Source organism: Kryptolebias marmoratus, linkage group LG7 (genome assembly GCF_001649575.2).
Source record: "Kryptolebias marmoratus isolate JLee-2015 linkage group LG7, ASM164957v2, whole genome shotgun sequence".
NCBI classification, from domain to species: Eukaryota; Metazoa; Chordata; class Actinopteri; order Cyprinodontiformes; family Rivulidae; genus Kryptolebias; species Kryptolebias marmoratus.
Window position 1 is genome coordinate 2511733 of NC_051436.1, and position 26782 is coordinate 2538514.

At 38.6% G+C, this 26782-nt stretch overlaps 3 protein-coding genes across 3 annotated transcripts in view; 1 reads left to right on the plus strand and 2 right to left on the minus strand.

The window, feature by feature from the left end:
- Positions 1–759: 759 nt before the first annotated feature.
- Positions 760–5357, minus strand: LOC119617159. The gene is made up of 2 exons (XM_037976370.1): positions 5225–5357; positions 760–3425 (listed from the first exon to the last, which is right to left on the minus strand). The coding sequence occupies exon 2, from the start codon at positions 3418–3420 to the stop codon at positions 2599–2601; it is 822 nt and encodes a 273-aa protein (XP_037832298.1). The 5' UTR covers positions 3421–3425; positions 5225–5357; the 3' UTR covers positions 760–2598.
- Positions 5358–8715: 3358 nt separating this feature from the next.
- The window catches only part of LOC108248213 (tripartite motif-containing protein 16-like), a 19722-nt gene continuing 1655 nt past the window's right edge, over positions 8716–26782 (minus strand). The window contains exon 2 of the mRNA XM_017436828.3: positions 8716–9042. Coding sequence (XP_017292317.2) covers positions 8716–9042 — 327 coding nt within the window. The remainder of the gene's footprint in view (positions 9043–26782) is intronic.
- The window catches only part of trpc5a (transient receptor potential cation channel, subfamily C, member 5a), a 128399-nt gene continuing 118584 nt past the window's right edge, over positions 16968–26782 (plus strand). The window contains exon 1 of the mRNA XM_017436829.3: positions 16968–17187. The gene's annotated coding sequence lies outside the window, so the exon portion shown is untranslated. The remainder of the gene's footprint in view (positions 17188–26782) is intronic.

Below are 26782 nucleotides of genomic sequence, written 5' to 3' on the forward strand. Positions count from 1 at the left end.
GGAAGTCAATAACCTCAAACCTCAAAAAGTTTTGACAGCTCTTTATCACCAGTCATTTAAGAAGTACTAAAACTGATCTCTTCCTTGTGATGCAGAATATATGAATATGCATTTTCTTTATGATAAAGACAACTTACACCAGTTTTTCACAGATAATAACTAAACAAGTTAAACTTTTTAATTGATGGTTTGTTTGAGACAGAGACAGATAATTTAAAAGTAAAACTAAAGTTATTTTTGTCATCCTACAATATACTTTTCAGCAGACTTTATTTGCTTTAGACCAGGGGTGGTCAACCCTGGTCCTCAGGACCACCATCCTGCATGTTTTACTTGTTTCTCTGCTCCAACAGTCACAGAAGCACATTCAGTGCAAGACCCATTGCACCTAAATGCACCACTGAGCGCCACAGGAGGTCGTTTCTACCAGTGGCCATCAAACTTTATAACTCTGAAGGAAACATGTGAACCATAAGTCATCTGTCACTTAATACACCTGTGCAATTTATTTATTTATCTACATCCTGTCATGGTTATTGGTATTTGTGTAAGCTTCTGTTTTGTTTCTGGTTTTCTGTTTGTTTCTGTGTTCATGTGTGCTGTCACTATTCACTCCTCCCCAGTCACTCTTTTGCCCTTGATTATCTGCCACGCCCATCTCCACCTGTAAGTCATTGTAATCACTCACCTGTGCCCACTTCCCATATTATCCCCTGTGCATATAACCTGGTCATTTTCTCCACCACCCCGCTGGATCATTGTTGTTTGTTAGATGTTGTTGTTGTCGTGTTTTCTTGTTCTGCTCCTTGCCCTACCCTGCCATGCCCAGTTCCTTTGTTTGGTCTTCGTATTAGTTGTTTTTTGCTGCCACGTCAGCTCTTTTGTTTATCTGTTTGTTTTAGTTAATAAACTAGTTTCCTTTTTAAGTTGAGTCTGCGTTCTGGGTTCGCCGCCATAGTCCCACCCCTCTTGACACATCCTAATCTAACATGTGCAATATCATTATAACTGTCATTATTATAATTTGCTGTTTCTATTTATACTGTCATCTCTATTTACACTGTTGTTATTTTTATTTACACCATTGCTATTTCTATTTCTTTTCATTTCTTTTTAATTTTTTTTGTGTACTAGAACATTTCTTTCTTTCTTTACATTTCCACTGTAATGCTTACTTGAACGGCTGCAGCTGTAATAATTGCAATTTCCCCCCGAGGATTATTAAAATATTCTGATTCTGATTCTGATTTGAATCAATGAGTGATTAACAGGCTTCTGCAGAACATGAAGAGGTGATTTAACCACTGAATCAGGTGTGTTGGAGCAGAAAAACACGGATTACATGCAGGATGGTGGCCCTGAGGACCAGGATTGGAGACCCCTGCTTTAGACAGACACAGATCAACAAATGTGTTATATTGTTTGTGTTTTGTTGCCATCTGGTGTTCATTTTATAAGTCACCATCCATCACAGACGGGGTTTGCCACAGTTCAAAGTTGGACTTCAGATCAGTTTCAGTCCTTACAATAGAAAGAATTCATTTTTATGTATTTAATTAGTTATTTTTCATAGCTATTATGTGCATTTACTACAATAATTTGCTTTTATGTGAATGTCACTGGTATTTCAAAAAGAAAAAAAATGACACTGTGTTTTCTTAAACATGAAATAAGAATTAGTACTATAGTTATCTTGAAAGTCAAAAATTTTATATTCCAATTTAGAAAAATTAACTAGGTTCAAAATTTAAACTCTAAGTCTGAGCTTTAAAGATTAACCTTGACCTCAAAATCCAATACAGCTGAACTTGGATGAAAAGTCATATCTACTGCAGTATTAAACTATTTATTTTGATTTTTGTTGGTATGTTTCTCAATAAATCAATTGGACACATAGTATTGTACTTCTTCTTTTATGTGATTTTTGCTAAAATAGTTTAATGCATAGAATGTGGAAAAATACATTGCTTTTGGCTTGTAATGTGTTTTTGTAAATGTCAGTTTCTGTTTTTGTTTGTTTGTTTGTTTATTATTAGATGACCTATGACTCATAGAGAAGTTGCATGAGGTGATGTTTGGTGCAGAAACGTAATCTACGAACAAACACTTGATTAAAACTTGTCACTTTTTCACTTCCTCTTTTTATCATTTACTTCTCATTTGTACTTTTGTTTTCTTATTTTGTTTTGTCTGTGTCTACAGCATTAATTTAGACGAATTATTCTAAATCTTTCAAACTTCTGACCCATAAAACAACAAAGATTGACTGGTTTTATTGAACTCCTGTTGGGTAAAGCATACAAGCATTGGTAACATAATATGCCAATTAAACTATGGCGTGATAACAACATCAACAACGTCAGTCAACCATTATATTGTTTTCCTACATTTGTATCGACTGTTTTTATCTGCTATGATAATGATGCCCAAATATGATTTTAGCTGATGCTTGTTTAAGTTGATTTGTGGACTTTATCAGAAGATCGCCATAAAATGCTTCACAACAAACATTTCAGACCCAATCTGTGAGAATTCATGTTTTAGAAATAACAGTTTGCATTTTAAGTCAAATCTACTCCTCATCTTCATCAGTTCTTATTAAATATCCTCACCACCCTCTGATTTTCCTGCTCTTTGCAGGAACAGCAAAGGTAACACCAAATTGCTGGGCAGATTAAACAAGACTTCACATGTCATCACCACACTCCAAGCAAACCGCAGAGTTAGTACTAGTAGTATGGCCACGATGGTGTGGAAAGCTCTCTTCTTTGACTGGTCAACCTGCTCCTTCCAGGGGGCTTGTCCTCCTGAGCCTGAACGATTCAAAACACGGAGAACTGACAGGCTGCAGAACGGCGTGATGGTTACGGTCAATATTATCACAAAGGAATCCATGATTATGTAATGTTCCTCTACTGCCAAAGCCATCCCTACAAAACAAAGCAGCCAGACACAGCCAATGATGATATTTCTGATTCTGAGCTTTCTTTTTTCCCTCAGGGTCAGGTATGTGATTGGATGAACAACAGCCAGGTAATGCTCCACACAGGTCAGGATGTGGAACAATCCTTGTCCGTACCAGGTGAAAGAATACAGAGTGACTCCCACTTGAACTACGTTTATATCTTTCTTGTAGATTCCCCCAAAGGATATGATACACCCAAAGACACCAACCAGCTCCATGATGGCCAGGTGGTAGGTGAAGCAGTCAGAGTGATTCAGCGCTGATGCTGAGGAGTTGGAGCAATTTTTCAGCCACTTTTGAAGACCATAGTAGAGGATGAAAATGAAGAGAGGGAGGAAAAAGAAGACAACGATGACAATAAATGTGGTGTAAATGAAGGAGCCTGGTCTGGTGATGAGGCAATGGATGTAGGGGTTGATGGGAAGGGGGTCAGAAGAAGAAGAAGAGTTTTCCATTACGTCTGGAAGAAAAGGTGTGAAAAGTCTTAAACCATGAAACCGTGTAAACATTTATTGTCTTTTAACTCTCATCTAAACTCTGGCATCAGCTTTTTGGATCAGTTGAAGACTTTTTATAGTCTTTTAGACACCCTGATAAGGGATTACTATACAGTAGATCAGCCTAGAAGTAATAAATGCATTTTTTCTGTTCTTAATAAAGCTGTTCAGAAACAATAACATACTAGCAGCCTACTTCATTCATGCTCTCTAACAGAGATGATTTTACCATTTTTTTCTAAATCCGTCTTGCTTTTAAGGTGCCTCTAAGGGGATGTTGGTGAGATGTTGTAAATAGGTTTATGGTGAGCAGGGGGATATCTGGTGTGCACAAGAAACATTCTTGTTGTAATACAACCAGGGGTGGAAATGAAAAAAATTTACCAAGTTACCAAGGGGGAACCAAATATTTCAGCCGTCTGAAATAATCGGTTCCCCCTCTAAAACATGGGACAAAAATAATTTACCAAAAAGTCCTTTACTGTGTTTATTCCTCTCATCATGGACAACAAGTCCTGTGAATTTGGAGACATTTGTTCTTTTTTTGCAAAAGTTACCAGGGGGGAACCAAATATTTCAGCCGTCTAAAATAATCGGTTCCCCCCTCTAAAACATGGGACAAAAATAATTTACCAACAACCCCTTACCTGTGTTTATTCCTCTGTATTATGATGTTATTAGCACATTTTATTTTTAAAAGAATGATGTTTTTTTTTGTTTTTCTAATGAGAAATATTTGCCCCTCTAAACAATTCTGTTAATAGATAAGTCATTATTAACGGAGAGGCAGGGGGAACCGTATCTGATGGGGGAACGCGGCTCGACGTAACAGCAGCAACTCGAGCACATTGCTGCCCCCTATATGTCAGGAGGACAAATAACACCTTTTCTGTTCAAATTGCCAACCTGCCACAGTGGCGTGTGTGTTGATCTAATTCACCCGCCACTTCAAATATTTACCCGCATTTGGCCGGTGGCGGGTGCTAATTTCCACCCATGAATACAACATTATGTGCTGCAGACTTGATAGTTTTTTTGTGTGTGCGCACAGCAGATAATCTTCTCAGCAGTCTGTCAACCTTAAACTCAGACTGCTATAGAAAAGGAGAGCAGAAGAACATACAGCATACATCCAACTATCTGAAAACACAAAATGTTTAAGATAATGCCATCCGAAAACTCAATGAAGATAAGAGAAATTATACAGACCAACTGATTAACGATGACATCTGACAAACACTGCAAGATCAAAATCTATCTCAGGTCAATTCTTTGTTCACTTTCCAGACCAAAACAAACACAAAGCTGTACAAAAACTAACTCCAAATGTTTTGCGTTAATCCAAAACTTAATTTTGTTTTTTTCATCAGTTGTAGATGTCAGCATTATTGCCACTTATTAGTGCCACACAGATATTTCAGTCATCTGGACAGGGATTGTATTACCGAGCTACTGTAAAGTGCAATCAGGGGAAAAAATATCTGTTAAAGATTATCTGGTATAGCGTTGATGGGGCTTTGAGTTGTCAGATTTGCTTGGTCTTAAATATTAGTTTATATATAAAAAACTTTATGGTAAATGATTTTTTGTAATCATACAGAAAATCTTTCCTTACAAGAAGAATTAAAATGTTATGGTTGGATTAATATACAACCACATTTCCAGAATGTCTTTCATTAAATTTCCAGTCTAGAAAATGTGGTTAAATTAGCAAAATGTTGTGTTTTTGGAAAATGAGCCAAATAAAAAGAGACATCTTTACCTTAATCTGGTTGTATTATTTTCCAGTGGGAGAGCAAAGCAGAAAAAGAGTTTATAAATCTTCTTTCTTTTTATTGGGTCAAACAAACCTATGACCTAGTTTAATTTCTGCAAGCAAAAATACCCAAATACTGTAACCTTTCTCCCATAGCATGTCTTATAATGTGCAAAGAACTGAAGGAGGAGTTTTCTATCTAACCTATCCACAGCTTTAACGCTCAACACAACACCAAATTAGGAAAAAGCTTTTCAGTTGTTTAAAGAGCACATAATGCGTAATTAGTTTTAAAAGCATATGATTGGTTACAGTAACCATATTAAAAAATGCACATACTTCTTCTTTTAGTGTTTTCGCAAAAAGTCTGAAAGGGTGAAACGATTACAAGAAGTGTTCAACCACAGACTGAAGCTCAGGTTCAAAACAAATATAAAAACTTCCAAGATTTCAAATGACAAAATTAAAATATATTTGTGTTTCTTTCTGCTCAGTCTGTGACCATTTTAGTGAGATTATTTTGGTTCTTTGTTGTTCAGAGCAGCATATTAAGTCTCGTTTCCACCTGTGACTTGAATAAAAGCACTCTGGTTTTCTCAACACCATCTAATGATCCAGATCCTGTCCCACTGAAAGTGGGATTTAGTCTGTTAAGTTGTTCATTTTTCAACACAGAATCGTTATGGGATAATGCCAAAAGAGGTTTGCTTAACTTTTAACACTAGCCCTGTAAGGCTCTGAAAAACAGGAAGTAGGGTGAACCCAAAATAAAACCTGAATCATTTGTCTCTGCATGTTGTGCAGTTTATGGTACCTCAAGATGCCATACAGGAAAAGTATAGTACAACATATACGGTCCAAATTTAACTTAATACTGTCAAATTAAGTCCTAATTAATTCTGATTTGGTAGAGTTAAATTCTGACTGAAAGTTTGATATTTCATTATTTAGTTAAGTTGTTCAGTTCAGCACAGATTGGATTCAGTACTGTGCATGAATAAATATAATGAAACAAGCATTCCTTGAAGGAATGCATATCGCCCGCTGCCTCGCGTGCCAAGATTGTCAACAAAGACCTCATGCAGTCTGTTCCTGCTCTGACTGTGCTGTTGTATGTTTGATGAATCCAAAGACAAGAAGAAACTGCATGTCTCCATATTTCTTCTTCTTCTTTTCAACCTACTTCTGGAGCATCATGGGATATGTAGTCCATTCTATTAAATCCATTGTAAATCAGATAGCAACTAAATCTCTGTAAAACAATAGTTCCAATTCAAAATAGTAAATGATATTAAATTATAACATCCCAAACAAATTCTCAACATATGCGTTGAGGATGACGCTCATCTGCTACCATTCTAAACTTTAGCTCAATATCTGTAAAATTGACTGTAACAAAACAGTGATCTGATAAGATTCAATGCTTTCATGAGCCGACGGTGTTTAAGGAGACACAGAACAGTAAGTCTGACTTTATTTGTCTTTTGTGGCCATCTGGTGTTCATTTTATGATCTACCACCATCCTGCAAAGATGCAGGGATGTTCAACATTTCAAAGAAGAGTCAGACCTAAGAACGCTTAGAATAAAGAGGATTGTTCTGTCTCTGGGTGGTTTTGGATTTGATCGATTTGTTTAGATTTTGTCAGATTGGTATCTGGGGGGATATGGAGGTTCGTCAAGCATTCCCTGGGCAGTTTTTATGGGGCTCAGTATTGTCCTGAGTATGCTTTCTGTCTCTAATCATCTGCAAAATTCTATAGCAGAATGGGTAAGATAAAGATATACATGTGAATGCCAAGATGAAGGTTTTTCCCAGCGGAACGTTTTGATTCAACACGATGACCTGTGCTGCTCACTTTACTTGTAAACTGTCATAATCTTATGGCAGATAGGTGTACAATGTAGAAAGTTCCTGGGCGTAAAAGATAAATGTTACGATGATGCATAATTTAAATTACTGATCCTGTATATATTTGGGATGTATGAAGAACGTCCTGATTCCTGACAACTGCTGTCAACTATCCAGGCAGCAGACCGGGAGGTTCATCATGTCCAAAACATTGTTCTGGGAGGTAGGACAGTTACCAGTTTCCTTCCTCCTGTAACAACTCCCTGCTGTTACGCCTTTGAGCCACTGAGGCGCTCAGAGGGTGATAAACATAGAGAATCAGTTTCTTTGGAGGCCCCCAGCTGGGAGCTTGATTATGCGAGTGCTACGTGTTTAATGAAATCGGTTAGTGGCATTGTCGCCGGTACACCCTCCTGCCACTGCGGGCGTGGCGAGCCCTGTGGACTTTGCCACGCCTGCGGACGGAGCGAGTTCCTCGTGCACGTCTGCGCCGGAGTGGAGAACCCCCAACGCGTCTGCGTCTGTACCTGCGAGCCATTATGAAAATGTTGCTGGGGCCAATGGAAACGGGGTCTATTTATAAACTCTGTTCTGTGATGTCATCCATGACATCACAGGAAGTTCAGTTTGACATCATCAATGAGTCAAAGGTGATGTCATAGATGATTATGTCATGAATGATGATGTCTTAGATGGTGGTGATGTCATAGATGATGATGTCATAGAACCGGAAATGACTCATTCTGATCTGTATAAACGTGAACATGAACGTCCTCAGCCGAATGAAGCTTTTCTGAAGCTTGTTTTGAAAAAAAAAGGGTTCAATAGTCAAAACTTTTCACCTCAGTCCTCTTTGGTGACATCTAGTGGCCAAAGGTGTAAAGTGCAGCTTGAAACCCCAACCTGATCAGAGCTGATAGCTGCTGTTTAACATCAGCAGACCTTTCTGTCTTTGTGCAGCATTAAACATGGATTTATGTGGGTAAAAGTACAAAGTCATGGCTATTTGATGAATAAATACCTTTGATTAATAAACGTGTGCCATGGCAGGTTGCACCATTGCTTGTAACTTCCTGACATTTGTAAACATAACAGATAAAATAATAATAATAATAACCAGTTTGTTTCCTGTCATATTGTAACTTAGGTGTTTTTCCTCAGGTTGGAAGTGCTTCTGAACTACTAAACTAAACTCATACATCACATAAGGTTATTTTATTAGATTTTTATTTAGGAAAAGGATTTGTTAAATAGTGCAAGGACTGAGTCTGTTTCTTCAAATTCAAGCCAATATGTCATTTTAATGATTACTGATGCTTTTTTCAAATAATTTTTAAATCAAGGATTTAACTCCTTTAGAAACCCCCAGCTGGGAGTTTTATGATGCGAGTGCTACACGTTTATTGAAATGGTTAGTGGCGCCGCCGGTACACCCTCCTGCGCCTGCGGACGGGCTGGGCCCTGTGGGCTTTGCCACGCCTGCGGACGGAGTGAGGAGCCGCCCTGCGTCTGCGCCGGGGTGGAGAAGCCCCGCCGCGTCTGCGTCTGTACCTGCGAGCCATTATGAAAATGTTGCTGGAACTGATGGAGACGGGGTCTATTTATAAACTCTGTTCTGTGATGTCATCGATGACATCACAGGAAGTTTAAAGTGACATCATCAATGAATCAAAGACGATGATGTCATGAATGATGATGTCATAGATGGTAGCGATGTCATAGATGAGGATGTCATGAATGGTGATGTCATAGATGGTAGTGATGTCATAGATGATGATGTCATGAATGGTGATGTCATAGATGATGATGTCATGAATGGTGATGTCATAGATGATGATGTCATGAATGGTGATGTCATGAATGGTGATGTCATAGATGATGATGTCATGAATGGTGATGTCATAGATGGTAGTGATGTCATAGATGATGATGACATCACTGTATAGAATTAATCTAGTAGATCTAGAGAAAGTCTGACAGGTAGAGCTGAGTGAATCTGTGAATAGAAAAGATTTCTTTAAGTTAAAACTAAAAGTAGATGAACTGATGATGCATGTTCCAGTTTGAATTTGTTACAAACTGAATAAATGAGTTTGATGACGGCCCATTTAGTACAATTCAATGAGAATAAACTGTTTAATGAAGCTCGTGAATTGTTACAGCCGTGGTTACTGAGAGATCGGAGTGCTGAAATGCTGTTATTTAAGATTGTTTATGGCTGAGTGTGTCTCATCCAAAATTAAACACAGAAGTATAAAATAAATTAAAACGTACTTTGTGTTCTGGTGCTGAAATAACCCAGCCATGAACCTCAGAATGGGACCAACTCCAGGCCTGGTTTTATGTCTCTGAATGTAAGAAAATCTGATTTAATGTTACTTCCTACATTGTTCCCTGCAGCTGCAAACCTCTGAGGCTTTTTGTTCTCATCCAGCAGCTATACGGATAACTCAGTAAATACGCTTTTTATTCCTGGCTCCAAGTAAATCAGATTTTTATTTTTTTTCATATAGTTTTGTATGTGTTCATCTTCAGCCAGCTATTTCTGGCTCTCACTTTGTTCCCTCACACATGAACACACACTTGTTCCGCCTCACCATTTCTCTGTATTTCATCACCATGTGTCCTCTCCCTCTGCAAAAAAACAGTCTTCATCAGATGGAAATATGCTGTGATCGGACTCCCAGATGGGCTAACACAGACAGAGGGAGGGAATCTCCAGTTCGTCAGGATGAGACATTCATCTGTCTGGAACCTCAGGTGTAAAAATGATGGCTGAGGATGGAAACTGGACTCCAACCCTGACAACGACAGGACAGAGTGTAAGATCTCATAAATCCATAAACATCAACTCACAACTTTAAACGGTTTTTACTGATGAGTTTATTACATCGAGCTGACAGGTAATCTGTTAAACTGACTGAATGTCAGATTGTGTTTCCTTTAACATCATATCAGTCACTTCAGTTCAGTTTAGTTTATCTTACCTCATATTTTAGATATCGCTAGATTCCTAATTGTTGTTTAGTTCAGCTTTAACTTCATCATGAATTTATTTAGATTATTTTAGCTATTTTGACTGTCTTAGCTCACGTTTAGATATGTTTAGTTTCATGATTTTATTTAGATCATCTTATATTTCATTTAGATTATATATGATTGATGTTTTTACTTCTGTATCTCTATATTTGATTATGATGTTTTTATCTGTGTTTGATTCTGTACCTGATTGTTGTAAAGCACTTTAAGTGCTTTATAAATAAATTTCACTTCCCTTCACATTATCCTGCAAATGAATAGGTTTTAGAATAAAATGTTTATTGTGATTTTTTTTAGATTCCATAATAATTGTGAGGGCTTGAGCTCGGAAGTATCCGAACAGAAAGCAAAATCTGATCTGAGGGGATAATTTCTGATTTATTTTGATCTATAAGTCAAATGTGAACTCAGGGAATTTACAAGTTCAGTAACTTATTCGACAAAATTTACTCAATATTTTAGAAATGTTGAGCCACAGCTCAGTATCTATATGACTGACTGAGTTATAGTCAGGTTTCTGTTTGCTAAGGTGAATTAGCTGTGGCGGCCATTTTGTTATAGTTATAGATGTGCAAAATCCGTCCTGTGGTTCATGAGATATTTTGTTAACAGACAGACACACAGGCAGATTACTCCCCTCTTGACAGCAGGTGATAATAAATGGTTCTAATTTTCTAACATTACTCATATAATTATTTTTAAGTTTTCATGACAAAAACAAATTAGAATATTTTTCTTTTTAAAGTCATTTGACTTCAAACTGCAACATCTCAAGATGCTGAAATAGAGACTCAGAGGAAGAATAATTATAATTTAAGAGACCTTCAATAAACTTTCGCCTCTTATATGAAATGAACCTTCTCTAACCTTAAATATAAAACTTTTAAAAAGTACAAAAGTCTGCAGGAAATTTCCAGACTCTGACTTCTCCTTAGTGTGCAGAAATGTGTTGAGCTCCTCTAGATGAACTGGAGGTGACATTTACTAAAAGTTTTTTTTTTTAAATTCTTCCAACTATTAAACCGGAGATGAAATATATATCATTGCATCAAAATATTTAGAAAAATAGACTCTAAATAATCTACATTGTCCCATAAATAGAAAGAAGAGGCATGAATCAGAAGATCCTTCATGTCTTTGAGCAGATTCTGTTTGTGTGAAAACTATGACCATCTGAGGAATAACTCCAGGATGAAGTGAGCAGCGTCTCCTGTCAGGACAGTGTTCCAGCAGCGAGTAGCACCCCGGCTAACTGCAGTCAATGATAACGAGCTCAGAGAGAGCGCCATAATTACTGCGATGAAGAGTCCATCATCCCTCTGCTCTCTTACGTCCACACAAAATCGTTTTCATCACTGAAGCCATTTCTGCTCCTAACCAAGGAGCAGATTCACAGATGGGGGATGTTTCTTTTACCTTTGGATATTTTTATTTCCAGCACATCATGTTTTCTGGTGGAGCTTTTTCCTTTCTTATCCCTCTGATTCAAGTCCCACTTTTACATCTTCCATCATCTTTGTTTGTTACTTTTTAATTAAATGTTGAAATAAAATACTTCCTCTGTTCTTCTCTCTCACACACAAAACTGAAAACCATCAAACGGATCATTAAATCGCTCTTTCTTGTGTTATTAGCTGTTTGCTGTATGGAAGTGAAGTAATTCTTGGAGGTGAATTTGTCCGTTTACCCAGAATCTCACAGCTGACTCATTTACTGTCAACAGGAGGAAAACAGAAGAAGAAGCTGTGTGACGAGCAGCACATCCATATTTTTATGCTTTAGAGACAGACAGCAATAAAAAGACACTCCCAAAGGTGAAAGGATTAAAACGTAGCGATGACGTAAAAGATAAAAAGATAATGAGAAAAAATAATCATTAGAGAAGGTGAATCATGAAAGAGTTAGTAGAGATATGAGGTATTAGATTTTTAGATTTTTCTGCTTAATTAAAAACAACCTTGGCTAAATATCTGTAAAATTAAGTTAATCAGCTCCAGATGTGCATCTAATGAGAGACCCATTAAGGTCCGTACAGTGGTTCATGAGATATTTTGCTAACAGACAATCAAACACACACAAACAGGAAACTGCATGATTTTTGGCTGCAAGCAATAATTAAGAATAAAGGAGATGTTTAAAATGTAAAAGCAGAACCAGATGTACAGAGTTCCATGTTCTGCTGATGTAATACTCAGATAAACCAGCAGGGGGAGCTAAAAGAATCAGATTGTTACCATTTTTGTTAGGAATAAAACACTGACTGTTAAAAAACTGCATCACTCAGCTGTTATTCCTATTAAATAGATATTTAAGTAAAGTTTTTCAGTTTACAGCAACACTCTCCTTCTGCATCTGAATTTTAACAAAAAGTGATCTCAGTGTATTCTTTGTGAGCATAAAAAATGTTGATCCCTGCACATTTATGTGTAAAACTCATTCTACGATCTGTTTTATTTCAAAACTGATGCTTGTGTGAATAAAAAATGTGTGAATAAAAAAAACTGTAACTCCCCGTGACAAACTGTGATGCTGAGCTCGTGTTTGAGTGGCTGACAGATCTGATCAGTCAGTCATCAGTCGGCTGATTCTTGTCACCGACGGATCCATTCCTTCGTCTCCACCGTGCAGATTCCTGCAGATAGTTCAGTCTGGTTACAGGTTCTATTTGTTCACTTCAGCCTACATTAGGCTCGACCCGTTTAGTAAAAAAAAATTCACTATTTGGCCTAAAATATATCATTTTACTTTAACTTTTGAATTACTGAAAGTTTGGGCTGAACCACAATAAACATCCAAAAGACAAAGTGAGTTCGACAAAAAGAAGTTCTAACGTTCTAGGTGTTTTTATTTTTTATTTTATTGGAAATATTCACAAACTTGGCAGTTGTAGATGCTCTCAGAAAGTAATCATTGTGTACCTCTACGACTTTTGGAGCCAACCCAATTTAGGACGGTTGCATTGGCCTACACAAAAAATATCTACACCTCAGTGAGTTATACAGATACTGAGCTACACTGTGTTGTGTTGGTAGCTGAGAGTCATCCCCAACACAAACTCTAAGCACGAACGGATAATTCGAGTCAAGTCAAATTTATTTACTTCTCAGCAACAAGGCGATTTAAAGTGCTTTAAAACACGTGAACACAAAAATACAGAGTCATAAAATAAACAACAATATCCAAAATATGAGGTGGGATGATGTAAATTGAATCATGAAACTAAAAAAATCTAAAATATGAGACACAAGAGTACAGAAAAGCTAAGATAAACAGAGCTAAACTAAACTAAAGGTATGAGTACCGAAGGCCAGCTAAGAGTTAAATACATTTTAAAAGTGTCAGTGTAAAAAAAAACACAACAAAAGATAACCTATAAGATCACTCATAAGGTTAATGTTGGACCAGAATAACTGGAGCTTTATTATTTCTTGACATAAGATGATCTTAGTGATAAGCTTGAATGAATTCCAGGTCTTTAATTTGTAACCAGAGCTCACCTGAGTGCACAACATCTGTCAGTGGAGGTGCATGCATCTGGCAGCCATGATGGAAGCAGATAAAGGTCTAAAAACGAACATTTCAGGCTCTAAAAAATCGACTGAATGGAATTTAAAGACTGCAATGCTTTATGCAGAATAATTTATCATACATACACACATTTTTCATTAAAGTCAGAGAATTTTTAAGCCGCTAAAGAGGAACATTTCTTGGCATTTTGCAGAACACTTTGTAAGAAATTATACTGTATCCGCTGTGAGTCAGGCCCTGGAGTGCAAGCATTCCTGCAGACAAATATTTTGCGTTTTCAGACATATAAGGAACTAAGACAAGCCGTACAGATAGAGATCAGGAGCCTGTTACGTCATTCATTGTTAAAATGCAGGTTGTCTTCTTGGGCTCAGCTTATATGGTAACATTTGTCAAAGGCTCTGTGTGTGTGTGTGTGTGTGTGTGTGTGTGCATGCAGACGCTGGATATTTTACTTGAACAAGCTGCTGTTCTGGAAAATGTCACACACTCATACACATGAACAACTCTCTCCCTCTCCTCATCTTTCTCTTTTCATTTCCTCTCCTTTTTGCTTTGCTGCTGTTATGTCTGTCCTAACATCATCTCCTTTCCTTACCCCTTCCCTAAACTTGGCTTTCCTTTCCTTGTTTCATACCCTTCTTCCTTTTCCCTCCTCCACCAGCCCCCTTCCTCCTTACCATCTATCTTGTCATGATGCTCCTGTAATTGAATTAGGAGTCCCATGGATACAGACTCCCACACAATGGGCAGAACAAAAAGACACGTGCCGTCCAGACCTCAGCAGAGGCAACAAGCGAGGCTCCAGGTGTCTGTGTTTATGATGGATTATATCTGTTACCATGCACACAAACAAGCTCACATTTCCACAAACACACGGATTTGTTGATTTTGGTGGATTTAGAACCAGATAAGGTTAAAGTTACTTTCTGTTGGCTGATGGGAGCTCTGACGCTGCAGCTTATTGCTGTAAATTGTACCAGAACATTTAAAAACCTACAAAATTCCAATCTGCGGTGCATATAACACCAGTAGTGTGCAGAACTGTTTGTTCTGAATGACTGTCAGCTGCAACCAGCTCAGTATCTGTTAGGAGTTATAGTCATTTTTGTGTTTGCGAAGGTCGATGAACTGTGGCGGCCATCTCTACAGTTTACAGAGACTCATCAGAGCGGACGATGTTTGCCCCGGCTCAGTTTAGTGAGTCTGTGTGAACTGCGCCTTCAGTTTCCTGTTCTGAGCTGACAGAAGTGGCACCCGGTGTGGTCCTCTGCTGCTGCAGCTCATCTGCTGTCGCGTGTTCAGAGATGGTGTTCTGCAGACCTTGGCTGGAATGAGAGGCGAGATATTCCTGCTATTCTATCATCTCCAACCAGTCAGCCCAATCTCCTCTGACCTCTGACATTGAAGCATTTTTGTCCACAAAAACGCTGCTCACTGGATATTTTCTTCTTTTTGGCCCATTCTCTTTAGACCCTTGGCTGTGTGTGAAAACTGCAGTAAACCAGCACTTTCTGAGAAACCATGGTACGTTCAAAGTCACTGAAATCCCTTTTCTTCTCCGTTCTGATGCTCAGTTTAAAGGTCCTACATGGCCCTGACTGGTGCTGCTTCAGGAGCCACAACACATCAGTTTATTGTAACCCATTACATTTTACACAGCAGGTCCTCGACATATTATCCTCTGCACTTCTGCTCTGAAACGTTTCCATGGAGAAAAGGTCGTTATGTGCCTAAAACGCTCATCTTTATTTGGTTACCTCTGCTTTTCAGCTTTACATAACAGTTTAACTTAGATAACTAGCTTCTACTAGTAGCACTTGTACCGTGGGATTAATGTATTCTGTCATTATATATAATTAACAATATTTTTTAATATTCACTACTGCAGTATTCATATTGGGTTAGGGCTGATAACATTATGAAAGACCTGGGGAGCTAATTTTCTTCTTTGCAAGTTTACAAGGTTAGAAGAATCCTATTTTCATTAAATGGTCAAATTTCTTGTTATATTTTTGTATTGGAACTCAGTGGAGGGAGAACTTATCTAAGAGGAATCCAAGTGATCCCACTGCATGACTGCTGAATATAATCCATGGCAACAAATCCATCCTGATGAGGACGGTAACAGATTCCACGTAAAGGATTAAAGTCGTTTAGTTTTTCGATAGTGAGCAGAACAGGAAGTCTTAGGTTAGGGAGACTGTAATGATGATTGTTTTTGAATGGACTAACATGTGTTCATGGGTATCCCAGGACAGTTGTTAGACTGTCAGAGTGGTGAAGAGAAAAACAGAAAAGACAGCTGATGGTGCTTTTATTGCAGAGTTTGCTATTTGACTGTGAAGACCGAAAACAACACTGACTTTAGTTCATTATCAGAACATCTTTTTAAACATCTTTTTAATGTATAAATATGACAAGGAAGTTCATTTGTTTCAGAATCTGTAACTTATTGTTTATTTATGAAAAATAAGCAAATAAAAGTGTTTATTTTTTGAGGAGAATCTTGTCCATTTCTATCTGCCCTGGCTCTTATTCCTGGATTATTTTGCTATTTTTGGAGCATGTTGCTTTAAAATCTGTGGATACTTGTCTGCATTGATGGAGCCTTTCCAGATCTGTAAGCTGCCCATGCCAGAGGCACTAATGCACCCCCATACCATCAGAGAGGCAGGCCTTAGACTTGTGTGCCGACAACAGGCTGAATGGTCCCCCTCCTCTTTAGTACTGAGGATGTGGCGTCTGTCTGGGCTCTAATAATCACATTTTATATCAAATTCTGGCCCTCGAGACAGTTTTATTGGAGACCTCTGTCTTACACTGAGGCTTTATGCTATTTCTTAATCTGTTCTATGCAAAATATTTAATAGAAATAGAAATAATCATTGAAGGACTTACAGCTTTCATTATAAAAGCCTGCATAGTCTGCTGGTTCTGTATGTTTATTATTGTTAACAATAATTGTATTATTACTTAACAGAGTTGCACAATTTGAAAAAGCAGATCTGAGGTGAGTCAGATGTGAGGGAGGCGCTGTGAGAACAGCCGGGAACCGAACCTGCGGGCTGAGGATCTGTGATCACCTGTGGCTCTGCGGGTTTCACTCCCTGAGTCAGAAACAAACTCCTTCTTCACTCCAAGCCGAAGCAGCAGCAGCAGCAGCAGCAGCATCCAGATGGAGGAGAAGCGGCAGCATCCTCATCACAAACACGAGCCGCACGAGCTGCAAGAGCTGCACGAGCCGCTCCGTCTCCGTCCGGGAGACGCGAGGAGGACGAGCTGATTCTGCGGAGTTCCAGGAGGAGGAGGAGGAGGAGGAGGAGGAGGACGGAGGTGGAAATCCCGCGAGAGAAATCCAGAAAAAAACCCAGACGGACTGAAACGCGTTCAGAGCGGAGAGAGGAGAGAGGAGAGGGAGAGGAGCCGCACGTGAGGCTCCTTGTGCGCGAGCCCCCGGGGGAGACGGGAGTAACCTTTCATTTTATAGGAGCGTCATTTTTGGCTTTTTTTCCCCCCACAGAGACGGATAAACGGGATCTCCGGAACAGGTAAGACCCAACAAACATCCCCGTCTCTTTCTCTGGCTTTTTTAAAATCCGAATTAACTGAACACCTGTAAACAGCCTGAGCCTGATTGAGCAATTAACCGCAGATGTGGCCGTGAAGAGGAAACATTTCCAAACGGCGCAAACAGACAGCGCACTGCTGCCCGTGGACCTGCCAACAGCGGCTTCTCTCTGAGACAGAATAATGAGTTTTAAAATGCAGGTTTTAGTTGGAGAAACGGGTTTTCTCCACTTTTGGCGCCTCTGTTTGGCCTTTGACTGAAAATGTGCCTCAGCTGCGGCTGTGTTGACTGAATTTGTGTTGAACAGACGCTCCTTCCTTCCCTCCCAAAGGTTTTATTACCTTTTCTTACCGGTGAGGCAGCTTCTCCACCAGCTTGGTGCGTTTCCTGCCTGGTTTAGGCTGAATTGATCAGAATGTGGTTGTTAGTTGTGTAAATGGTGATGATGTTGCAGGCGGGGAGAAGGAGAAGGCTTTGGGTGACTGGTGGGTGGTTTATGTATCCTGACTGTATTGACTAATGCTGGAAAAAAGAGGGGGTGTAGCGGGAGTGCGCGCATGAGTCCGCGTGAGTTTGTGTGTGTGTGTGTGCGTGTGTGTGAGCTGAAACGAGGGCTGCAGAGTTTCTCTATAGCCTCTGTTTTGTGCGCGTTTTGCGTGCGCATTACGCAGCGCAGTTTTCTGCTCCATCTGCAGCCTCAGGTGTGTGTGTGTGTATGTGTGTGTGTGTGTGTTTACCAGCGCGTATAAAAGATGAAGACACTGATCTGCAGAATGCGTGTGCGCCATGGCTCTGCGCGCCCTGTGGGTTTTTCCCCGCAAACGGAACCCTTCGTCAGGTGTTTCTCCCTGCCCGCCTGCAGGGAGGCACGATCTTCTTTAAATGTCTGGAAAAAACCAGGGCTTCAGTTGTAGCTCCACGCGCACAAAAACGGCAGATTGTCAGTTTGCACACAGAGAAATCTGAACATCCAGCAGCAGATAAATAAATCATCCCCAGCTGGATCTGCGGATATTCTGAAACACCAGTTTATGTTGATTAGTAATCATATTTGTTCAACTCTGAGAGCCACAGATTCTAGAAACTGAAACATTCTGGTGCTAATTTGACAGAATTTATGATTGCAGTGTTTTTGTTTTGTTTCTTTTGGATGGACTCTGTTTGACCCAACAGGGTTTTAGAAGCTCTCTGGTCATCACGACTGGTTCGGGCCCTTATTTTTAATGTGGAACAATAAAGTTAAACCCAAACACACAACAAAATGTCCCAAAATGGTCAGAATAGATGGTTAAGGCCCAAACAGCTAAGAAAAGTATGAAACACATTAGCAGGTGATGTCCTTTAAAAAACCAAACAAACAATATAAACCACACAGTCATCCATCCATCCTCATCAATTGCCCACATATTCAATATGAAGTAAAATGTTTATACAAATAAAACCCATATTTTTAAAAACGGACCACCATTTTGTTTGTCAAATGTCAACTTTGTGCTCAAAAGGTTAGTCGGTACAAAAAGTCCCCAAAGATACGTAAACAAAGTAACCTTTGCATTTCTTATCGGATCATTTAGGTGATTTATTTTGTATTTTTTGATATTTTGATTATTTATGTAGTAATAGTATATTAGTTAGTAAGTAAAAATGTTTTCCACATATTTTTTCTGTCCATCTACATTCAGGAGTGATCACGTTTTTATCTTTCAGTCAAACTTAGTCACATCATTTTATTTAGCTTTAATAATGCAACATTTACTGTGAATTTGAAAGTGCTTGGATCCTAAGTGACCTCTGACCTTCACATTAGGTCACTATGATTTTACAAAATCACTTATTTATATGAAGAAAAACCAGATGTGAATAATCTTAACCATTTATGAGATGTTTATTATTAGACAGCTTAGGTGAATGTGGTTATATATGGGTGGAATGTAATTATTTTGCATGGATATATTTATTCTTATATACATATTTTTTCCATACATACAGTCAGCCATTAAAGAATAAAGTATTTTTAAAGAGAAGACAAATAAAACACATATATTTGTACTTCTTCCTACTCCCTTGTTAATATTGGATTTTAATACTGGGTTAATATTATTAAAACATTGTTTATTTTTTGTGTATATTATTGAACTACTATATATGTGTGTGAATATTTTTTTCCTTTTCTATCTTAAAAGTTTGAAATCAACCTTTCGAAACAAATATTTGGCAGAAACCTGTTTTTCTGTATTAGTTGTGGCTCCTGATGGTGAGTCGATTGTGTAACAGATCACTGTCCTTCTTTTTCATTTTTTTGTCTTTTATCCAAACGTTACATCAGCATCTGCAGAAATGACGCATTTTAAACACCAGACTTCTGCCAGTTTGTTTTAAACCTACACTAATCTACTCCAAGGTTGGGGTTAAGGTGCTGTACATTCAAAGATGGTGTTCTGCAGACTCTGCTTGTAATGAGTGGTTATTTGAACTACTGTTGACTTTCTATTATCTGAAACCAGTCTGCCCATTCTGGTCTGCTCTCTGACATCAACATCCACACAGCTGCTTAGTCTGTGTAAATCCTAGAGATGGTTGTGCATAAAAGTGGCCTTGAAGTGACATAAAGACCGATTATTCCTTCATGACGGATGGCAGTTGCCTTGCATTGTGTGTATACTTGCATAAAGCATAGTATTAGTACACATAGTTGGTTGTTTAGATGTTGTTCTCATGCAAAAGTAAGAGTGAGTCCATTGCACCGCGGTAATGAATGAGTTCTGAGGTCCGAGCCAGGACTGTGAGGCTCTCAAAACCTCGATGCACGGCTCACTGTCAGACCTCATCGGGTCCTTGTGCAAGGACTTCTGTGTTGTTCGGACCAGTCGTGCACTCCCTGATTGTTGTCATTAGCGGCACGTAAATGGGAAGAGCAGCAGGGCAGAATCTGCCAGGTTTGTTTCTGCAAAAATCCCTGAACTTCTTAGATTAGATGCAACTTTTTAGTCCCATCTTTGGATGAAAAACGTACGTTTTCGGTAGTGACACCAGCTGCTTAAAAGGAGAACTGCAGTGAGTGTCACTTGTCTGATAAGCGAGTATAAACGGCAACTCTGCTCTCTTGATATCACAGTTTTCATGAGCCACGAGTCGCTCGCATGTCACCTTGAGAGAAAAGCTCCCTTTAAACAATAGGAGGGCTCAAATCTCACAGGAGCTGCAGGAGAGAGCAGGGAGGGTGGACCTGGTTTGTCCTCTTGATATTTTGTGTATTCTGTTGATGAGAATGAGACAAGATCTTTGCTGAACCTTTTAGCACTTTTATCAAGAATCACATATCACAATAAACTAATAAAACATGTTTGTTGTAAACCACAAGGAGCATAGATCTCTTTTCTCTGACATAAATTAGACATTCTTTATGGAGTTTATCGGGGATCTTACAAGTTTTTGGCACATAATTAGCTTTTCTGTGAAAGTTAGAAAAAAGAAAAAGTGATGAAAACTGAAGCAGGGAGGATGAAAAGCTCCTTGACATGAATATTTGTTTAAACAAGGGATTTAACAGAAAGCTGTGGCTTAGCTCTGTGGAGTGCAGCAAAGTTTCACTGTAAGAAGGATGTTAGTCTGCAGAGGAAAACGGATCACGTCTGAGCCTCAGTTCAGGATAATAGAATCAAAACTGTCAGACCTGTTTTCAGCTAATTTCTTACCAGTTTGGATAGAAAACGTCAAAGACGAGATGCTTCTACATCTGCCTGCAGCTGGACTTTATTTCTGTGTGGCTGTGCTGCTGAGTGTTATCAGCCGAATGCTGTGACCTCACTGATAAGAGTCTAAAGTGTAGAGATGTGAAACACAATCACCCGGAGCCTGTTGGAGTCAACACTGCATACGGGCTGCAGCACGTTTAAGATTTCCAGACAGAACTGGTTCTGTAGTGTCCAATAAATTGGGCAGAAGCCCCAAAGGATGTGAAATGTTTCATCCTTTTCTTTCCTTTTAAAATGATCCCTCTGCTGTATTTTCACGAAGTTTTCTTGAGATAAAGGTTTTACATAACATGAAGCAGATAAAGATGGATCATTTGGAAATGGTGTCGTAACTAAAGGCCATTTACATTTACATCCCTGTTCCTCATGGCTTCGTTCTGAGTTAACGGCGGCGCTGATGAAGAGAGTCCTGCTGCAACTGTGATATTTAATAATCCCATGAAACTGGAAAGTACCTATAATGGGGTATAACTCCAAAAATGTCAGAGCTAGCTTAACGTGCCATAACATCCGTCATCCCGGACAGTTCTAAGTGGTTTTTACCCTCTTTTAAAAATGGTGACTTCACCATTCTTGTCCTAAAGCAGGGGTGGGCATTCCTGGTCCTCAGGGCCTCCATCCTGCAGGTTTTCCTTGTTCCTCTGCTCCAACACACCTGATTCAGAGGTTAAATCACCTCTTCATGTTCTGCAGAAGCCTGTTAATCAACCATTGATTCAGATCAGGTGTGTTGGAGCAGAGAAACAAGGAAAACCTGCAGGATGGTGGCCCTGAGGACCAGGATTGGACACCCCTGTCCTAAAGGGTCCCTCAGTTCTGATAGTGGGTTGGGAGTTCTTGGGTAAATAATTGTTGGGACATTCATGATAATTGGGTCATCAAAGTCACAAAAATCAGTGACTTATCTGTCCTTCCTTTGAGTTGTTTCAAATATTTGTGCAAATTCCTGGGAAGAAGAGCCAACATGGCTCTGTAGTTGTTGGATAAAATAACCGGAGACCTCCTCATCTGTTTTTTTTTTCAGTTCAAACAGAGCTTGTCTCCTTCACTTACCTCTCAAGTCATCCGTCTTCTCTGTCCAAAATTACTGTCCTCAAAATAGCGTGACTTATTGAGATGTAGGCGGACATCTGAGCGTTTGTCTTATCCATGCGTCTGTCTGACGGTCATGTTTAGGTTGGAAATGCACTGATGTGTTGAATCTGGAGAAAATCCTTCTCAGTTTCTCAAACACGCGAGCGACACACTAGATGTCCCTGATCAGTTCTGTCGAGGGTGTAACAGATTTCCTGCCACAATGATCCATATTAGTGGGTCAAATGTGGTTGTTAAGAGAATAAAATGCAGATGTTGGACAGGAGCAGCTGTAAATGTTGTTTTTGTTGAAGATTATTTAACATTCAGTGTTCTGGTCGGGTTTGTTTGATGGTTTTAACTCATGAGGACGCCACAGTAATGACAAGTTCCCAACTCAAGCAAAAAAACAAACAATGTGGGCAATATTGTTGTTGAAGAAATTGCGATGACAATATCGGTTGTGTTCTGTCAGTACAGTTTGCATTTAGAGAAGGGGAGGTACAGATGTTTGCTAAATTTGTATTCTGAAAGCAGGTTGTGTCTGTCATTATTTGAAACTCGTTGCAATATTGATTTTGATCTGATATTGCAATCCTGATCAACTTTTGATATATTGAGCAGCAAAAGAGGAAAGTCAACAAGTTAAAATTAATCAATTAATAAAGACTGAATGAACTAGAAGCACTCTGAGAGCGTAAACCACAATGTGATTTTGAAAAAGTGGTGCGATCCGGATCATTTCCTGAACATTTCCTCCAGATCTGTTCTTTAGTTTTCACCTGATCTTTCCTGACAGACAAACCAGCGGACACAGCCGGGAACTAAAGGGTCACATGTGACCTTGACCTTTTGACCCCATGACGGTGAAATCAACAGTGATCCCCCTCGACCCATGAGGTGTCCAGCTGTGCAGTTTAATGTTCCTGTTAGGCTGATCTGTGACCTTGACCTTTAACCAGATCAGCTCCAAAACTGAATCTCATTCCTTGCTCCGTGTTTGACGTTTCCTTAAAATCTGTTCTGAATTTTCTGAGAAATCTTGTCTGCAGACACTCCTAAAAACCGAACCTCCTTGGTGAAGGTAACACTTTACAGATTAGACCTTTAACCTTGTAAAAACCTAAACCTAATGTGTATCTCTTTATTTGAAGGCACTTTTTGCAGCTCCCACTAACAGCCTGATTGCACTCATTTATTCTTGTTTTCATCATGTACCTTTTCCAAACTTAGAAGCTCTGTGTTCTGCAGAGTGAGGTAAACGGTGGTTATTTCAGTGTCAGCAGCAGCTGTCTTTTCTCTGCCTTGTGGGGGTTTTTTTCGCTGAAATTTGAACAGTTTTGGAACAGTTTAAATCGTGGTTTTGTGGTTTCTTTTAAATTTCTCCAAATGATCCCAGCAGGGCAGCAGGAACTGGGACAGGTTAACCTGCACTTGCCCTAAGTGACATTAAACACGATCACAGCCTCCTCTGCTTTCTTTAAGGGCCTTTGATATAAAATTCAATCTTAGAAAAAAAATGTTTGTCCTGAAGTGCTCGGTTTGAAAACCGAAGCCAGGCAAGCCGTTTCTGGCCGACGGGCTTTAATTTGCCCACGTGTGCTCGAACCAAAGCATCCCTTTTGGTGGTTTTTGGCACCATTTTGACCTGTAATTACTTTAAAAAAGTGATAACTGAATGAGAAATTCATCACTTGCTCCCCTTCAGAGTGTGATGCTCAGCTGGTTTGGGGCTGGCAGAGTTGAAGCTGAAAATCCTCTTTTGGTTTTGTGAATTTGCGTCTCCCTGACCCGTGTGGGTGAGCTTTTTCTTTATTTTGAAGCTATCACAGTTCACTTGTTCTCTCCATCAGCCTTTCTTCCTCCTCCTCCTCTCACTCTGTCATTTTCAGGATAGATGGATGGATAGATGGAGGTGCTTGGTGTGTGATTGTTTTGTGCAGCAGAATGAAACACTTCATCCTACTATAGACTCTCTGTATTTTACTTCATCTTTCCCTTTTATCTCTGTCATCCCTCTCTGATAATTACTTTCTATACCGTCTTTGATCTCTCATCACTTCTTCATTTAGTTGTTTGAATGCAATCCGTCATCTTTCTGTTTTTCTGTTTTTAGTTTTTTTTCTGTTTCTCATTTTCTTCATTATTTTTCACTCACACTTACATTTTTAATATATTTTTTCCTTGATCTCCTCCTCGTTCTGCTTTAATCGCTCCATTTGACAGCAGAAGCTGTGATGTTAAGCGTCTCATCCTTTGTTTAATCTCCTCCCTCTCCATCTTTCTCGTTTTCACCTCTTTTTAAAAGCTTTTGTTCACACTTAACATTCATTTAATTTCTTCTGTTTCCCTCTCATCCATCACCTCAGTACTCCCCAGTTGACTGTTGTCTTAGTTTACTGTCTCCTTTTTTCCCGTCTTCTTGTTCCTCTTGTTTTGTTAAATTCCCAGCTCACCTCTTTTTATTCTTTCTCCTCTCTAACAGTCACATTGGCCTTCTCCGAGACAAAAAATTGCAACCTATAGCTTCCTTTTATGCAAATATATTTGAGCATGCATGTGTTGTACACATTAGTAAACGCACAACTAAGTATGAGAAGAATTACACATTCCACATGTGCATCAACACGTCTGGGACAAATGATTTTCATATTCTCGACTGAGTTTCCACTTAAACTGTGGGATAAATGTCATGGTTGGATCATATTAAGGTTTATTTATCTTTGTTTTGAAAAAATAAAATCTACAAATCACTTTCAGAATGTCAAATGAGGTCAAATCAGAAGCATATATATATATATAAGTTTACTGGTAGTTATGTTTGTATTGTGTTCTGTGTGTAAAGATCAGTATTTTTTTAACCCAGATTTATTTGAGTTAATGGGGTAGAAGTTCATAAGTTGTTTTTTTTACTTTTTTCCTGCTCCTTTCTTGTCAGTAAGTGATTATTTTTCTTATTGTGTTTTTTAGTTATGTTTTAAACAATTCATTGTTTTTTTTTCTTTTTTTACTACTTACTTGCTTGAAATAAATCTTTAAACTCTTAAAACAATATTTGAACCGAGAATTTTTATGGTTTAAAAAAAAAGATAAAAAAATTAAAAAGATACTTTATTGATCCTATGGTTTCATATTTTGCTGTAAAATGTAGAATTAAGGTGAATTTAGCAGATCTAATTTTCATTTAAGGAGTTACAGGATTATTAAGGTTGTCAGCAGTGTTTTTTTTTAAAGGGTAAATTTGAAGTAATAATGCAGTCATTACAACAGTGTTTTGACTCTGGCAGTGAAGTGTCGAGTTGTTTCAGTGTTTTTTTTCTGCACGCCGCAGAAAACAAACAAACTTGAAATGTCCCGCCGTCTTTCTGCCATCAAAGGATTATAAAGTGGAAACTGTGGTCACTGCTGAGCTCAGCTTTACTGCCAGAATACGGTCATCTGCCTCCATGTTTATCCATCAGATCAGTAAAACGAAAGGAAATAAAGATACCAGGTTACCAGGATGAGACATGGCACACGCAAGGTTTCTGTTGATGCAGGATTTATTAGTTTTCCAAAAATCTTCATGGTCATTTTTTAGGCAAAAACAGTCAAGTCTTAAATCTTAAAGCAGCATTTCTTTGCTTTTGAGCAGTTAAATTTAATTAAATTAAATAACCTTGCATGCGTAAGAGACTAAAATGCATTGTGAAAAGCTTGTTGGTTTTATGTTTGTAGAGGTAGCGTCGGATTCAGCCGATCAGTATATGAAGAAAGATTTAATGATTACTGATGAATTCAAAGATCGAACCCATAAAAACTGAAAGAAATACATTTTTACATTTCTGTGTTCGGACTCAGAACCCCTGCTGTCTCTGACTGCTCACTTTTCTTTCTTCTGAAGTTTTTTTTTTTCTGTTTTCATTCTTTTTATTTTTTGTGCCTTTTTTTTGTCGCTTTGCGGTGACAAATCTGAGTGCTACATTTCCACAAACGTGATTAATAAATGTTAACTGTGGAAGGATGCTTTTGCTTACATTATACTTTGTTTATGGCATTTCCAGCTAAATGCCTTCAGAGTCATAGGCAGTGAGTAGGAGGGCTCAACATCCTGCTGAAACACACAAAAAGTCACTTATTCTGGACAGAAAAGTCCTGCTTTTTTCACCAGATACAGCCTCCCTCGTTTTAATTATAAGCCCAATAAAAAGGACTCAATCAGCTCTTACATTTTGTCCTTTTTTGAATGTTGGGCTTTTTAGTTACCTGGTCGATTCTAGCCCCAAACTGTTTGCAATACATGAGATGTTTCTTTAATGTTTCTCACTTTTTAAAGTCAACATTCACACAATTACCAAAAACCAACCTGTTTATTCACCAATAAAATAAAAAGTAGCATTCAGCTGTAATTTCAGAGTAAAAGTTGTTCACACAAATCATTCTCAGAAATCGTAAGTTATGAATAATTCAGGATTATCAGGAGATTTCTTTCCACAAATAATTTCCAAACCGTTAATGACAGAAACATCTTTCTTCATCTACATTAATCATTTACTGCATCATGTTATTAATAAACTCAATCAGCTAAATGACATTTGTTCAATAATTTGTTGCAGAGATTAAATTCATGTAGTTTGACTCAAAGAAACAGCTTTGGACAAAAAAATACAATAAAACAACGATGGAGACGAAACTGAAACTAAAACACATTTTCAGCAGCTGAACCTTAAACAGCTTCTGTTTATTTCAGTTTAATGAACTCAGCTG

What these genes read in the sequence shown, in the direction of transcription:
- LOC119617159 (XM_037976370.1), bottom strand. Translation starts at nt 3,420, where the DNA reads ATGGAAAACTCTTCTTCTTCTTCTGACCCCCTTCCCATCAACCCCTAC.